The sequence below is a fragment of the Limulus polyphemus genome, unplaced genomic scaffold (assembly GCF_000517525.1).
Source record: "Limulus polyphemus unplaced genomic scaffold, Limulus_polyphemus-2.1.2 Scaffold384, whole genome shotgun sequence".
NCBI classification, from domain to species: domain Eukaryota; kingdom Metazoa; phylum Arthropoda; class Merostomata; order Xiphosura; family Limulidae; genus Limulus; species Limulus polyphemus.
This window is the reverse complement of record NW_013665994.1, coordinates 247,309-260,894: the sequence shown is the minus strand read 5'-3', so window position 1 is coordinate 260,894 and position 13,586 is coordinate 247,309. Positions and strand designations below refer to the sequence as shown.

Below are 13,586 nucleotides of genomic sequence, written 5' to 3'. Positions count from 1 at the left end.
AACCTTATTTTCAATAAGCAATCCTGAAAAATATTTGGGGGTGCTTAACTTTTTTCCAGGTGTATAGTACAATAAACACACAAACAATGTAACACTGTATTCTCTACTAATCATGTTAGATTTAATTGTGTATAGCGAGAAGTGTATTTGATTGTTTGTTGAATTTCTCGCAAAACTACTCGAGAGTTATCTGATCTAACCGTCTCTAGTTTTGAAGTGATAGATTAGAGGGAAGGCCTATCAGTCAACACCATCCACAGCCAACTCTTGGGATACTCTTTTACCAACGAATATTGGGATTGACTGTTATATGATAACGGCTGAAAGGGCGAGCATGTTCGGTGGCAAGAAAATTAATTTTCACTGCCTTGTATTGCACCTCGATTGATTCTTAAATCCTCAATGAATGATGTATTTTTTCTGCTAAAATGTGCCCGGAAGGCCACTCGGGCATGGTGGAGGTCTGGAAATATGTTTTCTGGGTCGCTGAACCCAAATCTGGAATTAGGTTTTGTGGTACTAACCCCCTCAGGATCTTAAAAACGCCATATTTGAAATTGTATTCATACCCTCAACCCCACTCTCTCAAGCTAGTGGCACCAGTGCTCAAGTACCACTGGAGGGTTTGTTTGAAGTATGGAACCATCTTGGGATAACTATAGAAGTAACTGGAAATAATGGAGGAGCTTGACTGGTAAATTGGAGCTTCTAAATATGAATCACGAGGGGCCTTTGAACCTCATGAGCACGAATAGTTTATGCTAGTCATATTAAAACTCGATAGTTGTGTTTGCTTGTCTTTTGTATGTGTGAATTTCACTTAGGTAGAGATATATCGGAATGCTTTACCTACTTCTGGCAAACGATAAGACATGATGAAGTAACCACATTGTTATCCAGAACAAAATTTTGTGTTGCCCATCATCCAAATATATTAGTACAAATTTCCGACTCTAAAATGTCTGTATTGAGACATACCTCAGTTAACTGTCCAGTACATAATATTCTCCCTGATAGATAACTTATACGGAATGTTGAGTAAGTTATATTAAAACTGTTTTGAATATAAAAATCAATAAGTCACGTGACAAACACGCCGATGTAAAGTTGCGATGAAACGTAATGTACTAAACTATATTTTGGCATTGTTTATCGTTACGTGGGTAGTGTGATTGATCCACTGAAAAAATGTATGCTTTTGGGAAGGGTATGAAACAGCAAAATATTCATAGCTCATAAAGATGTGTTCAGATCAGAATTTTTGAATGTACAACACGGGGCTATTCCTTGTACTTAATAGGATTGGAAAACAAATGAATGTGGACCAAATTGAGACACCAGAACCATTCAGAAAAAACCTGCAACAATTTGCCTACAGTTGTGATAACTAAAGTGCGGTGGTAACAGGTGAGAATCCATGAATATATAGGTCAGTGACACATGTCTCAAGCAAAATTATGGAAAATAATCAAGAAGGATCTCAGTCTGGATAAGTAACTCAGGTCATCAGGTCACATATACACAAGTTGCTTCCATAACACGTAACAGTTCAACTGTCGCATATCTCAAGCAGTTATTCATGCTGTTCCATAGAAAAATATATTTATCAAGTCGCCTATGGATTTTTGTGCGATCTGACTGTTGAAATGAGCGCTGGTAGATCGTCATCCCCGTGCACAAGAAGGCTTATAGAAATTCTGCAGAGACGAGGAGTATGCTTTAGATCCGACAATCTTACGATGGAGCCTTTTGCAATTGAAACTATGTTGCCGGGCTATTGTCAAGATGCATGGTCATCAGATAAAGCATGATCTGACGTTGCCACATGGACTGTAACAACGTCGTGAGGCTCCAAAATAGTGTTAATATAACGTACTGAACCTCTTTATATAGACTGCGACGACTTGTTAAACATGTACACCTTTTTCACGGGATTTGTAATTCTGTGAGATCTGTTTGTTTTAAATTTCGCGCAAAGCTACACGAGGGCTATCTGCGCTAGCCGTCCCTAATTTAGCAGTGTAAGACTAGAGGGAAGGCAGCTAGTCATCACCACCCACCGCCAACTCTTGGGCTACTCTTTTACCAACGAATAGTGGGATTGACCGCGCACATTATAACGCCCCAACGCTGAAAGGGCGAAAATGCTTAGTTGGATGGAGATTCGAACCCGCGACCTTCAGATTGCGAGTCAAGTGCCCTAACCACCTGGCCATGCCGGGCCACTGAGAGATCTGTTTGAAAGAACAACAGAGTGAAGCAGCAGGAAAGTACTTTTCGCTTGATTTCCTTTATACATCTTCAGATCTAAAACTCATGTAAACGAGATCCACCTTTTTAGTGAACACAAAGCCTAAAACTTTTACGAAAAGCCAGTCTGTACACAGTCAGTCTTAAAGACTCGATATCACTCGGTTTCTTTCACTTTTAATGATCGTAAAATTTATTATTGGTGGTGTTGTGACTTGAAAAATTATAAATTAGGGTACATGCAGGTGAAATTACTGAAATTACCTAACTAGTGCAGAATATATCTTTACTGGAGTATATTCACGTACTAGTTCTCTAACATTCTATGTTGTTTCTGCATGTAGTTAATCAAATCCATGTTGTCTGAATGCCTCAAGGTCGTAATCATATATTAATCCTTTTATACAAATAACGTCTACATACTGTAACCTTTGTCCTTAAGTCTTAAACTAACATGAGTGTGTTTCCGTATGGATTTCTTGGAAGGTTGCTTATTCAAACAGCCTATACAGAAACCTGTAACATTCGGCTTGGCTTAAGATTGTTTGTGGAACATTGATCGAAGTTTGAAACCTGGAGACTTGTGGGATACCTGACCTTCTTTGTTTCACAAGGGTATTTAATCGGCTATTTCCAGAGTTCTATCTCATGATTATGTACTTTTGATTTCTTCGAACCCCAGCAGCCACGCAACACAGAAGAAGCCCAGCCAGTATTAAAAATCCAACACTTGTGTTTTCTTGTTTTCCTGTACCGATGGTGTTCAATTTATTATTCTGTAAACAATCAAGAACCTGACTTAGCTTTTGACTTTTTTGTTGGACATCATCGTACTTGAATATTACATAGGATAAAATATATAATAGCCATATCGCGTACAAATACGTATGTTTATACTGATATAGTTAAGAGGTTTTACAGGTTTAATTTAGATTACTCATATCTGTATGTTATTTCAAACTTTTATTGAGCTTTATGTAAACTGAGATAAATTTTACCATGATGTCCTCCAAAAACCGTTTCTAAATTTTTTGTAATAAACTATTCGTTCTGCAGCTGTATAAATTGTTTGGGTGAAATATTTATTGCAACTGAATTATTTTTATGCAGATCTGTCCAGGTATTTAAGTGTTTTTGAGTAACATTGGTTCTGAAGGTTTTGGTTTAAATAACAAGCACTTTTTTAGTAATTCTAGAAATAGGTTCATGTAAATCGCGTAGCACGAGGCTCAGGTTTGGATTCTTTCTGCATATGTAAAACACATTCGTGAGAGCAGTATCAGTGTGTGTGTGTATATGTGTAACGATATTCCAAGAATAACACCTCATACCTTCTGGTAACCCTAAAATAAGATATAAACACTGTACCACGAGGCTCACGTGATAAATGTACGTCAGAATAGAAGTATCGTCCTTAATGTTTGGCTCCTTTCAAAGACTGTGAAAAATGTATTCATTCCATATTCGTCGTCTGCGGAGTTGTTGTTTTTTTTAACACGTCCTTGAGATATACTTGAATGGCAACGTGTTGCTTGGCAGATAAAACTTCATAACACTGAAGTGAATTATTGGAAGTTTTTATCAGTTCCCAGCCACCAGAAATATCCTGTTTATCATAAGAGTCGCCTCTTGAGTGGAATATGTAACTCATATATGTAGGGTTCTGGTCATGTACTTTGGAACCTTGCCTGGATGACGCATCAATTATTTAGCCAATGATAGGTATAAGCAACGTTCGAATCAAGGAGAAGGGAGGAGCGCTAAGTTACCATTGTTGCAATAAATATCAATTTCTTACCCCTCGTTTAACATCATCACGTGCATAGGGGAACCGTTTAGAGAGTGAGGCTTCAGCACTGAGTTAGACCCAATGGAAGCATGTGTATACAACAGTAATCGTACTGATTCTCACATCCATCAATCACCAGTCACGTTTGTTTATAGTTTGATATTTATGGAGAGATATTATTAAACCTTAATTTTTACTTACTTAGCGATTAATCAATGAAGTTATTAAATTCACCGTAAAGTTATATAGAAATGTATATGATAAAGTATGGTGTACACTTTTGTCATTATATTTATGGAGTTCCGCTTGTTAAGTAGTCACAATTTGAGCACTGTGTATAGGTATAAAGAACAAGTGCATGAAATGATTATTTCATTATGAAAAAAAAAAAGCTAGAAGAATTACACTTAAGATAAACAGATCGAATGAAACACTGATAAAAAAACTAGAAGTATTACACATAACATAAACAGATCGAATGGATAATGAAAAAAGTAAAAGAGTTGCATGAAATAAACAGACTGAATGAAGAATGAAAAAGCTGGAAGAAATGCATATAAGATAAATAGTTCTAATGAAACACTGAAAAAGGTGTAAGAATTACACATAACGTAAACAAATTGAATGAAACACTGAAAGAACTGGAATAACATAATTATTGCGCGAATAATGACTTTCGGTTTTCTTTTCTCAATATATTGGTAACAGAGTTTGTGATGTATATGTCCGTGTATCTGTATCTCGAAATCAATCGAGCCAGTTATATAGTGCACGGTTATATATTTGTACGGATTTTGTTTTGTTTTTTTCAAGTGTGGGCAGAAGCCCGGAGCAAGAAAGCCTAAAACATTAAGAAAACTAAAATATCTCTTGCCTGTAGAAACATCTTAAATCTGTAAGACAAGAAGAGTTCCGCGACGAAGCGATGTCGTACAAGTTGTTTAACATATGACAAAAAATTATACATTAAAGCATGAGAGACACACAAGTCTTGTGAAAGACTCGTCGATGGTACATCTTTTAGTAGGATGAATAACTATATTTAGAGAATGTTGCTATGGTATCATGAAATATAACAAAAATAAATATACAAGTCTTATGATTATAGTATTGTGGCTAGATATCCTGATGCACTCTGCTTAACTAAAAACTCGGAGAAAGTTGCTAATGTATCATGAAATATATCGAATTAAATACTTTTTTTTATTATTTTACCATGACATCATATTAAATATACATAAACTTTTATATATTTATATTAGTTTCATTCTGTGATTCTTGCACTCTGAAAAAAAAATAAACTCAAAATGTCATTATTCGTACTCTTACATGATTTGCATTTCTACGACCCATTTAGTGTAGGTTAGATGTTTTAAGCCTACAGAATTTCCGAACGCTGTAAAAAATAAGTTCAAAGGAATGGAATGAAAACTAATTCAACACAATTACCATCATTAAACTACACTGTAATTCAAAACGATAACGTCTGTGAAGTAAATTTTGAAAATATGGTTGTGGTTATCAAATCTTTTGAGCTGTGGGCTATGTAAACCAAATTTCTTCACTTCTCAGGTATTTCCATAAATTTAAGCCTGACGTCAAATTATTATTTATAAATTGAACATGTAACTACGTCAAAATAATTCTTACTTTGTATTTTTATTTCTGTCTTTGTTTTGTTTTGAAATTAAGCACAAAGCTACATAACGGGCTATCTCTGCTCTGCCCACCACGGGTATCGAAACCGTTATAGCATTTTTATTTTACACAGCACAAATAACCCACTGTTAAGCTTTGCGCTCAGCAACAAACAAACAAAATATTTTACAAGCACCTACATTATATCTCTCAAACTGTTCATGAAAGTGAAATGTATTATTTTCTTACAGTGAAACCCCATCGCGGAAAGTTGTGATCATGGAACTGTTTCACAACACCATTTTTTATGAAGGAGTATCTGCAGCAACACCATAGTCACCAATTTAAAGAAACAGGGTTTCCATAAGGTTTAGTTTAATAGCGACACCGAGCGGCCGACACAGCTCTGTAACATCGCTTTATGTTCTGTAGGAGTCTAGATATAATTTTGTTGGGAATGCTTCCTCCACTTTCTCACAAAGTGTGTTTGTGTGTGTTTGGTGGATCGACATGAAGCTCGTCTTTGACAATTCTCCTTGATGAGGCTTGCAGAAAATATTGACTTTACTACTATTTCATATTTAAGATAATACATACCTGGTGGCAACGAACGTTACAATTCATTAAAAAATTAACCAAGTCCATTGGCACGAGCAATAGGATATTATCCTCCTAACGCACAGTATCCAGAGCCCATTCCTAATGACGTACAGATAATACAATAGGATATTATCCTCCTAACGCACAGTATCCGGAGCCCATTCCTAATGACGTACAGATTATACTTTCACTGAATCATATTCCTCCCCACACTATCAGCAGGAAGCTTTCTCGTGTTAAAATATCGTGAAATCAGAGAACCGCCCTTCAAGCTGGTTCCTTAAATGACGATGGTCAGCATGGAAATCAATACAAAACCTGAACTCATCTGTAAGAGGAACTGGGAACCAATGACATTTTAACCATTTGAGATGATCCTCATCTCACTTGTTTCGATGATGATAAGCTCTCTGATTGGCTAAGTGTAACTTATTTCTGGCCGTTGATGGGGGGTGATTTTAATTCCAATAGTATGATAATATTGCCTTTTAAGTCATATAGACTGGGTAAAGCGATTTTGTTGAGCCAGTTTACCAACATATTGGGCCTAGCGTTTCGTTATGCGGCATAGCATGCCATTCTTAACCCTTCTCCGACACTTTTGGTTGTCTGTTACCTTGTTAACAACGTGAAAATTACACGTTGTGACATTATTAAGTTCACAGCGTAAGAAATATGAATTTCTCCACATTCAATCACACTACCACTCTGTCGTCTTCGTTAGGCCTTCTATGATCCATTCTTTCAATGGCAGACTAACTCAAGAAAGCAACTAACAAAAACTAAATCGTTAAACTAGCTTTAGAAGTTTCTTCAGAAAAAAAAAATCACTGTCTCATGTAAATGTGAAATTTTCCTATCACACTAACAGACACATGCACAGTTGAATCTCATATCATAGTCACGTGTATTTTTTGTATTTTTTACATTTATAAAATACTAAGCATATATTTTATCATGAATACTCTAGATCTCTTTTTAGTGTGTGTGTGTGTGTGTGTGTTTTTTCCATAAAATCCATATTTAGGGATCCAAAAAGGCAATTGGATACAAATGTACCATTTGCTAAGCATATGTCTAATTAGCAAAAATACTACATAATTCATAAAAGCTAAATAAAATATCTACAAATTTACCTAATTAGTGTATTTTTTTAATTACGAATACAAAGGGACGAAGAATGTCTTTGATGGTAAACCAATTCTAAAACTGACTAGGTTAATAACAACTGGAAAATTCACATATACGGTATTGGAAATAATTATTGAAACGGTGAGGGAAAAGGGTAAAATGGAATAGAATATGGAAAATACACCCCCCCCCCTTTATCATATGAAGATGACCTGCACCAGAGTAGTCACATCTTGATAATTTTCTCTATGAAGGTTGTCATAAAAGATTTACTACTTAATAGGTTGTAATATTTGTTATAAAAGAGCTTAAAAAATTCAATAGTAGTTTTTTAACCATCAAGAAGTAATTTATCTGCTAACAATTTAACATTATCTATAAAGATTTGTGACTGTTTGCAAAGTTTTATTATTACAAACCGTTACATATTTTAATTGGGAAATGACTTTCTTTCAACGGAATGTACAGAATCACATTCGTTGGGGAGGTATAAACAAAGGATAGGAAAATTAAATTATCATATTTTACCAAAAATGTTTATTTCTTTTTGACGTTTTCTAGCTTTACTCCTAAAAGTATGAAATTAAATATTTGTTTTATATTTAGACAAATTTCACTTATTTTACTTTTGTTTAGAGCAGTGATAACAAAATTTCCACTCTCCTTGCTAGTTAACTTGTTTCTCATTTAAAATTTTGGATTTTTTTTTATTCCTGTAAACTCCCAGTGGAGCATAGGGCCGCAACAACACCTCGCCAACAGAAGGTGTTGTTGCAGTTACTTGTAGTAGGTTGGTTTTTACGGGGTGGAGTTGCTAGCCCCCTGCTCAACCCTCCCCCTTTCTCATAGTGAACTTGGGACCAGGCAAAGGCGGAGGTTGGCATGTTTGGTGTGACGGGGATTCGAACCCGCGACCCTCAGATTACGAGTCGAGCGCCCTAACCACCTGACCATGCCGGTCCTTAAAATTTTGGATTATGTCCAAAAAATGGTATATATCCCCCACGTTTTGGGTGTTATTGCTGCAAAAACTCGTCTTTAAAAATGACAAGTGGAAAAATATTTTAAAAAATTTAAAGTGTACGAACAGATGCTACAAAAAACAACAAGAAAATAAGGTAGGAATGGGCATGGTGTAATAAAAATTGCTCTGTATCATCTCACAAGAGGGCGTGTCCAACTTCCGGTCCATGCCTACTTCGTTTATTCTTTCTATCCTGTATACAATAAGCCAGGTGGACTAAACTTATCAAACTTAGTTATGCTTATCGTCCAATCAATAGAGGTTTCTGTGAATCGAATATTGGAGGCAATACATTAGTGTAAAGTCTGTGGACCCATAACTCGTATGCATATTTTTTCTTCTTTACAACTTGTCCCTCCATTTGCAATTGCGTGAGAAGGCAACAAGAGTGTGTCCATTAGCTATATAGGTGGATTAAATCACAAAGATGAAATATCCTAAGATGTTTCTGTGTATCGACATCATAAAGTTGTTACTGCCTATAAAAAAGTAGAAGAATCATAGACATACTTTCATACAAGGTGACATGATCTTGTGCATCATCCATTCATTTGTGTTGATATCCCGTATGTATATCATCAGTGTGCACCATAATATTACGCTACGTATTAAATGCTTCATGAATGCAAACTTGATTTAATTTGCAATACGTATTATACATTCCTTGCAAAAGAGCGTAGCTAGTCTTCTAGACTAGACAGTGAAGCTTCTCTCAAGGCTCACCCTACGTTGGCATACCCCATACTACTCAAAATTTTCAGATCTTGTCACACAGTGCTGTAGATCGAGAAGACCACACCCCTTTCACTGTTTTATTTGACCACACCTACTCAAGATACTGAGTGAGAGAGGGTGAGGTATGTATTTTAAAATGATGTTCCTGTTCAAGGTATTACCTGATGTAAGTTAAATAACTCTTCTTATGGGCAATGTTTACTATAGAAAAACACGTGTCCCTGTGCTATTGCTCTATTTGAGGCACTCATAACTGTGATATGTCTGTTTGTAACACAGCTAACAGCGTTCAACAATGTCAGTGAGTGAGATTGAGAAATTTGTGGTTTTGTGAATTTTTTTTTATCTGTTCTGCTGACTTTCTCAAGTGGTTGTATGACTTGTAATTTTGTTTATCACCAAAAGGTGTCTCTCAAATACTTTTGATGATTTATTATTTGGTTGTTAAAAATGTATATGAGTAAATAGTTTGTATTGCATGTATTATGTATCCACCCTATTCCTACTGTAAAGCCTCCAGTGGCACAGCGGTGTGTCTGCGTAGATACAACGCTAGAATCCGGGTTTCGATACCCGTGGTAGGCAGAGTACAGATAGCCCATTGTGTAGCTTTGTGCTTAATTACAAACAAACAAACCTACTGTAAATACTACCATACTTATGATACATTACGTACTTCCTGACAAATGGCCATAAAGTTTAATCATATTGATTTGTTTATATGCGCGATACTGGATTGATTATATCTGATAAATTGTATATTATTTCAATATGGGTTTTTGTGTTTTTGTTGTTGTTTTTTTGCTAAACATTATAATTTTAAATTTTGCTGTGAGGAGCAGTTTTACAATTTCTCTGAATTTCACTTTTAAGAATTTGGTTTTACTTTTTATATTTTTTCTATCATTGTCATATAGTGATGAATTATTGCCTTATATATTCTTGATGCAAATAGCATTATTTGACTATTTTTGCCCCCCAGTGGCGCAGCGGCATGTCTGCGGACTTATAACGCTAGAAACCGGGTTTCGATACCCGTGGTGGGCAGAGCACAGATAGCCCATTGTGTAGCTTTATGCTTAACTTCAAACAAACAAACAAACATTGACTATGTTTAATTATGGTAAATATAAATACTGATAATTTTACATAGTATATACGATTTCCTATTTCACTATATTAGAAAACTCTTCAACATCTCTTGAACTGTAAAATTTTATATGTACCACTAATTAGTTCCTGTATATCACCACCTAATTAATGTTATCAGAAGTTTATCAAGACAATAACTGCAATTGTTTAACAGTACCACAATCCGAAATTTGTTCTCTCTTTCTTTTTTTTTCTTTTTGTCTGTGGTTGATCTGATAACTTTGATACTTTTAATATTTCACCATAGTAACTCAGTGAGAATTTTTGATACTTTTAACATTTCACCATAGTAACTCAGTGAGAATTTTTGATACCTTTTAATATTTCACCATAATAACTCAGTGAGAATTTTTGATACTTTTAATATTTCACCATACTAACTCAGTGAGAATTTTTGATACTTTTAACATTTAACCATACTAACTCAGTGAGAGTTTTTGGTACTTTTAATATTTCACCATAGTAACTCAGTGAGAATTTTTTATACTTTTAATATTTCACCATACTAACTCAGTGAGAATTTTTGATACTTTCAACATTTCACCATAGTAACTCAGTGAGAATTTTTGATACTTTTAATATTTCACCATAGTAACTCAGTGAGAATGTTTGATACTTTTAATATTTCACCATAGTAATTGAGTGAGAATGTGGCAGAATTATTTCCGTGCTTTCTCTTTCCCAAGTTATTAGACTTTCACAACAGTAACACTTAAAGGTTATAGAGTCCAATAGTTGATACTAAAAAATTTCCTATCTTAATTCTTGTTAATTCTATAGTTCTTATCGCTCCATTAAAAGTGCTCAGATTATCACCCTTCTAACTTTAATACTTAACTCGAAAGTAATTCTTAAATCGTTATTAGATAGAATACATAAAATTGGAACTTTATTCATGATTGATTATAACCATAATAAATGATACTAAAAGTGTGTAATATTCGGTTTTATTCATAAGTCTTTCTAACGTAACCAATGGTCTTTAGTGTCAGATATATAGAAAACCAACTTTTATATTCTGTTGAATGGTACATAGTACTGTTCAACACCGTCTGTGAATTAATTAGAAATAATATTATACAGTAGTTAAAAACTTAAAACGTCATTTCATAACAGTATTACAACATTATAAGCTTGATTTTTCTATAACGTAATTTGCCACAGTTGGTGGATTATGTGCTCGTATAAACGGAGCTACTTTATTGATTAGTTTGCAGATGTGTAGAAGATGTTCCTGTGTATATTAACACCTACTCATTTCCAAATCTTAAGACATTATGACATAAACGAGTCGTGTTTTGATTTAGTTTTTTAAAGTTTGAAAACCTAAGCATAAGTCACTCTTCTCTTCAAGATCCAAGATTTGTTTACCATATATACATATAACTTTTTTATTTAATAAGCATTAAGAAGATTTTAGTAAACAATCCATTTTCAGTCCTAGTTGTCACCTCAAATTCATAGCCGCTATTTTATATTAAGTTCATTATTATTTTATAGTGTTGATTTTAATCGGCTATTAATAATTAATGTAATTAATAGTATTGAAGCTACTTATTTCATTATATATATATATTGAATACTTAGATTCAGAAAGAACAGGAATTTTTATTTTATAATCACGATAGAGCCGTGAACACTTTAGAAAATTCCAATATGGAAACAGAGGTGAACATTTACCTGATTACTGGTCCCAGTAGAACAATATGAAAGAAAATACGAACCACCCAATCTAGCTTCGTCATGTGAGGTCGAGACAACGCCCGCGGTTGAGTCTTCCTCTCCTTTGCGTCGTGCACGTACCAGCGAATACTGAAGATGTTAACTGTTAATGATGGTATAGCTGTAGCTGCTGCCGTCAAGCCGAACCACCACAGATTGTCTTCTACATAGAGAAAGTAGCTCACTGCCACATCGGTACCAACGTTTACTATGTAGGAAACGATACAAACAAAGGTAGCTAAAACACTGAACACGGTGAACCGATCCTGTTCTTCCCATGTCTTAGCGGCAAACATGAAATCATTGTGGTGGAGAGGATATGTTGGGTCTGGGTACTGGTGGTCCAAAATGATGGTCTCGATTTGGCAGCCATCGGTGTCATTTGTCACCTGTGGGTCTCTCCTTTCGTACTGGTCGAAGTGCTGGCGACCGTATCTGTTCTGAGAGGGATTTAGCATGACCATTGGACGTTTCTCCACTGTAAGAAAAATTAGCACTCTGTAAAATTGGGTCTTACTCTAATGAATGATTACAACATTAAAAGTAATCAAAACAATCAAAAATGAAATGTACATAAGACTTCTACCAACGTATGAAAGAGGTATAGATAAAATAAAAATAATTATAAAGTATTGTGTATTTCTTAATGTAAACATGATCGTTATTTTGTCATCTAGTTAAAATGTTCACTTGATAACTCGCACTCTTTCGTGGTTGAGTTGGAAATATCACGAGGATCCGTCTATCCGTTGGTTTAGGCGCAGAGTATAGAACAGTATATAAATCATGAACAGAATGCATCTTTTTTATATGGAGTAGCGGTGTTCATAGCAAAAAGAAAGTTAATCAATAGTATTACATATTTTGTTGTACACCTACGCCACTGAGAAAAGGAGGAGGAGGAAGGAATGTAATAATCAATAGTATAACAGACTTTGTAGCACATGTACGCCGCTAAGACAGAAAAGAAAGAGTGGATCGTCGGCATCAGTAGCATTACACACTTTATGACTGATTCACGTCGCTGAAAAAGACAAGCGAGGGCTTTCAAGAGTAGTGAGTAGCTGTCCAAACTTAGCACATTTACATCACTAAACAGTGGGAGGGGAGGCCATAATAACTGGTATTAAAAGGTGCGTTTAGTGCATCTACGTCTTCCAAAGATATCAGGGGAGGCTATAATAACTGGTATTAAAAAGTGCGTTTAGTGCATCTACGTCTTCCAAAGATATCAGGAGAGGCCATAATAACTGGTGCTATATACTGGAGCGCATCTTCGGCTCCAAAACATACTAAAATAATTTGTAATGACTGGTATTATAATCTGGAGCGTACATATTCCTCCAAAATACAAGAAGGGAGGACCGTAATCACTAGTATTACAAACTGTAGCACATCTTCATTTGTAAAATAATATACGGGGGGATTCGTAATTAGCTGTATACCAAATATTTTACCATACAACAAACCTAACAGAAACTAGGGAGGCAGCAGGGTAACAATGTTTTTAGTTTGCAGCATATGTATGTCAGTGAAAGGTAGGAG

General features: G+C 35.1%; 1 protein-coding gene across 1 annotated transcript in view; it reads right to left on the bottom strand.

Moving 5' to 3' along the window:
- Positions 1–13,586, bottom strand: part of LOC106457871 (XK-related protein 4-like) — a 73,164-nt gene that overhangs the window by 19,795 nt on the left and 39,783 nt on the right. Inside the window, exon 3 of the mRNA XM_013917321.2 lies at positions 12,000–12,519. Coding sequence (XP_013772775.2) covers positions 12,000–12,519 — 520 coding nt within the window. The remainder of the gene's footprint in view (positions 1–11,999; positions 12,520–13,586) is intronic.